General features: G+C 63.4%; 1 protein-coding gene across 1 annotated transcript in view; it reads right to left on the reverse strand.

Annotated features, from left to right (window-relative positions):
* UBA7 (ubiquitin like modifier activating enzyme 7) overlaps nt 1-3,475 on the reverse strand; it is a gene marked incomplete at its 5' end in the record, with an annotated part of 7,128 nt that overhangs the window by 2,085 nt on the left and 1,568 nt on the right. Inside the window, 12 exons of the mRNA XM_017732283.1 lie at nt 331-522; nt 598-684; nt 771-880; nt 1,040-1,229; nt 1,574-1,648; nt 1,762-1,936; nt 2,075-2,139; nt 2,366-2,562; nt 2,640-2,805; nt 2,915-3,070; nt 3,155-3,235; nt 3,315-3,467. Coding sequence (XP_017587772.1) covers nt 331-522; nt 598-684; nt 771-880; nt 1,040-1,229; nt 1,574-1,648; nt 1,762-1,936; nt 2,075-2,139; nt 2,366-2,562; nt 2,640-2,805; nt 2,915-3,070; nt 3,155-3,235; nt 3,315-3,467 — 1,647 coding nt within the window. The remainder of the gene's footprint in view (nt 1-330; nt 523-597; nt 685-770; nt 881-1,039; nt 1,230-1,573; nt 1,649-1,761; nt 1,937-2,074; nt 2,140-2,365; nt 2,563-2,639; nt 2,806-2,914; nt 3,071-3,154; nt 3,236-3,314; nt 3,468-3,475) is intronic.

Below are 3,475 nucleotides of genomic sequence, written 5' to 3' on the forward strand. Positions count from 1 at the left end.
TCAGCGTGGGGCCTGCCATGGGGCAGTGGGGCTGCCTCGGTCCCCTGGGCACCCCAGAACATCACAGTTGAGCCTGAGGCTGGGCAAGTGGGACAGTGGCAGCGTCTCAGTGCTGGGGGGCAGCCAGGGGAAGGAGCTGGTTCCTCAGTGCCTGGCAGTATCCCCAACCCACTGCAGCACCCAAATCCATTTCTGGAGTGCTATGGCCAGGGCCACCCTTGCTGCATGGCCACCTCCTTTCTCCTGGGTCCCCCTGGCACTGTCCCACAGCAGATGCCACTGGCCCCTGGGTGTCCCCCACCTGCGCTGTCCTGGGGAAGAGGGTCCTACCCAGTAGGTGGTGGATGGCAGGGGCTGGAAACGGAGCAGCAGGCAGTCAGACAGGCCGATGTTGCTGTTGCGGTAGCAGCTGAGGTCCTGGCACCCCCACACCAGCTTGTAGACCTCCAGGCACGCCAGCCCGGCCACGGCTGCCGTGGTGGTGATGATGGCAGGCACGATGCGCCCGGCAATCCGCTTGCTCTGAGGACAGGAGGGGTGTCACCAGCTGCCCAACACAGGACAGGGACTCCTGACCCCACAGGTTGCCCCTCTCACCGTCAGCCAGTTGGCAGGGGGGATGCCATAGTTCTCCGCACGCAGGTTGGACGCTGCCGTGATAAAGTCTATGTGAATATTGTTGTCCTGCGGGGAAGAGTGCAGGGACATCTGCATCCCATGGGGACATCAAGCCCCCAGGCTGAGCAGGGCCACCTGCCTAGCTCTGCTACCTTCTCAAAGTGGATGGGCTCCATCAGGGGTGTTTCTGCCTTCTCATCCCCCACCAGCTCCTGTCTCCACTGCATCAGGTCCTGGGTAAGCTCTGTCAGCTGCCTGCAATCTGGGGGCACAGGGACCCCTGGGATGATACCCCTTGCACTGTGGCACTGCAGGGGTACCCCCACCTTGGTCTGGGTCCTCTTGAGTGCTGGAGCAGGGACGAGAAGCCACAGCCCCACCACAACCATGCTGGACCCAGGAACATGGCTGGGAACCTCACCTGTGGGAACCTGTGCCTCCTCTGTGAGTTCCTCTGTAAGGGGAATCTGGAGCCCGTCCTGGGGTGCAAAGGGTGGCAGGACCACACCACGGAGGATGGCCTGGATGGCTGCCCGGTCCGTGCATGGTGGGACCCTGTGTACTTGGGCAAAGAGATGGGCAGCAGCCAGGACATAGTCCAGGTGGGTGTCCTGTGAAGTAGAACAGGCGTAGCCATGAGGTGTCTTGCTGAGGTGGTCCCACACTGCCAAGGGCTGCCAGCACTGCCCCAAGCTGGTAAAACTGCCTGGCTTTACCCCAAAGTCGAGGTGAAGGAGCCTCTCCTCCTCCTCTGGCCACAGAGCATGTGCAGGCTGTCCCCAGCAGTGACTGGTGGACAGGGATAGACCCAGTCCAGGACCTGGCAGCCCTGCACAGGCTGTGGCAGATGGAGCACAACTACAATTCAGTATTCCCAGTAATCCCAGCACAAGCTTGGCTCTCCCTCTGGCCATACCATTCCCGTGTGAGACCCCACAGCTCTCCCTGCACTCACGTTGTCAGGGTTGAATGTCAGTGGATGGGGACAGCTCCTGTCCCCTGCCCAGAAGGGGACACCCGGGCTGGTTTCCTGGCACAGGGAGAGAAGAGTCAGGCCCAGGAATGTGTACCCCTGGCTGCAGTGACACGGCTGGTGGAGGCAAGGGGGTGCAGGGGGTGCCAGCCCTATGGTGCTGGGCTCACATGCTCCGGAGGGTAGATGTGCAGCAGCTGGGTGATGGCATCGTGGTAGCGGCTCTGCCAGTGCTGGCGAGCCCAGCGCACGCAGTCCTGCCAGTCCCGCGGCCGCTCCCGCAGGCTGTCCCACACCTGCTCCAGGACCTTCCCTGGCGGCGGCTGCTCCAGGAAAGCTGGGTCCCTGCAAAACCAGGCACTGCTGATGCTGGCCCAAGAGCAATCCTGTGAGACACCTGGGTGGGACGTGGCCATTCCCAGCAGTGCCCTGGCAGAGCTGGAAGCTCCTCTCCCAGCGTCACTCCCCCCAAAGCCCACTCACTCCATGAACTGGTTGACTTGTTCTGCAGGCAGCTGGAAAAGCCCCTCAAACTCATCACGGGCCCACTGCAGAGGAGAAACGGGTGCTGAGCACTGTAACTCCCCCTTACGCCCCCAAGCCCAGGGGGAGGGGGAGGCTCTGGCAGGGCCAGCAGCAACACTCAGGCTGCCAGCAGGAAGCAGCGGGGGCTGTATCCTGCCTGCGGCCCACCACTGGAGGGGAAACAGGGAAGGAAGACAAAGGTCCCGGTACCTCTTCGCTGGGTGCTGTAGCTGGGGCAGCTCAGCCTACCTGTAGTGTGTGCTGGATGGTGCGGGGGAAGTGCCGCAGGGTGCAGAGGGGGAAGGTGCCATCCCTGAGGGTGCTGGCCGGCCCCAGAGGCTTGGTCAGGGGTGGTACCATGGCCAGCACATTCCCCCGTGTCCCCTCCGTGCCCGAGTCCAGCAGTGGTGTGCGGCAGCGGAGACAACGTCTCTCCAAATAGGCGCCTGCAGGGAGCCAGAGGTGCTGGGGACCCAGGGAGCACGTCCAGGGGCTTGGCCCCTTTGCCCTTCCTGGCACTCACGGGCCTCTAGTGTGTCCAGGGCGCTGGCAACGCCATCCAGGTGCCGGAAGAAGTTGTCCCTGTAGAACATCTCGGTGGCAGGTCCCACCTGGTTCTGGTGAGCTGTCACCCTGACATCAGGGTTCATGCGCTGCACGGCTGCTGCGGCCACCACCGACTTTGGCTTCTGCCAGGGTAGAGAGGGGGTGGGCAGCACTCCCCCAGCCCTAGGGAGCCCCTGGGACAGCCAATATGCCCTTTGGGGGGAGCTCAGCCCCTGCCTCATGCTGCCTCACCGAGATATCTGCTGAGCGATAGAGGAGCTGCCGATGGAGGTTGGAGAGGGCAACGGTGTCCATGTCGGTGACGATGAGTTCCCCATCCGGCCCTGCCGCCAGCCCCATCATGGCAAAGTTTTTCAGCAGCTCGCAGCCGATGGCACCAGCTCCCACCTGCCAGGGCAGAGATGCTGCAGCTCCCTGCATGCCAGTCGGATGCTCCGCAGCTTCCCAGTGCCGTGGCCCCTGCCCACTCACCACCAGGTACTTCTGGTGGCCCAGCTTCTCCTGGAAATTGGCCCCGAAGACAGCAATCTGGCCATCGTAGCGAGAGCCTCTCTGCCGGGACAAGGAGCTGTGTAAGCACAGCAGCCACAGCACCCCAGGTAGCCAGGAGGGGCTGGACATGGGGTCTCACCGGGGCACAGTCCATCTCTGTCAGCTGCGCAGCCCCCGAAAGCGCCAGGCACTCCAGGGCGTCGAAATACAACCACTGGTCCAGGGGCAGGAACTTCCTAGTGATGGCCTGGGGCGAACAGCCCGTGGGCAGGTGGCCAGGGGGGGGGTCCCCCTCACTGC

Source organism: Corvus brachyrhynchos, unplaced genomic scaffold (genome assembly GCF_000691975.1).
Source record: "Corvus brachyrhynchos isolate BGI_N302 unplaced genomic scaffold, ASM69197v1 scaffold4, whole genome shotgun sequence".
Lineage (NCBI taxonomy): Eukaryota > Metazoa > Chordata > Aves > Passeriformes > Corvidae > Corvus > Corvus brachyrhynchos.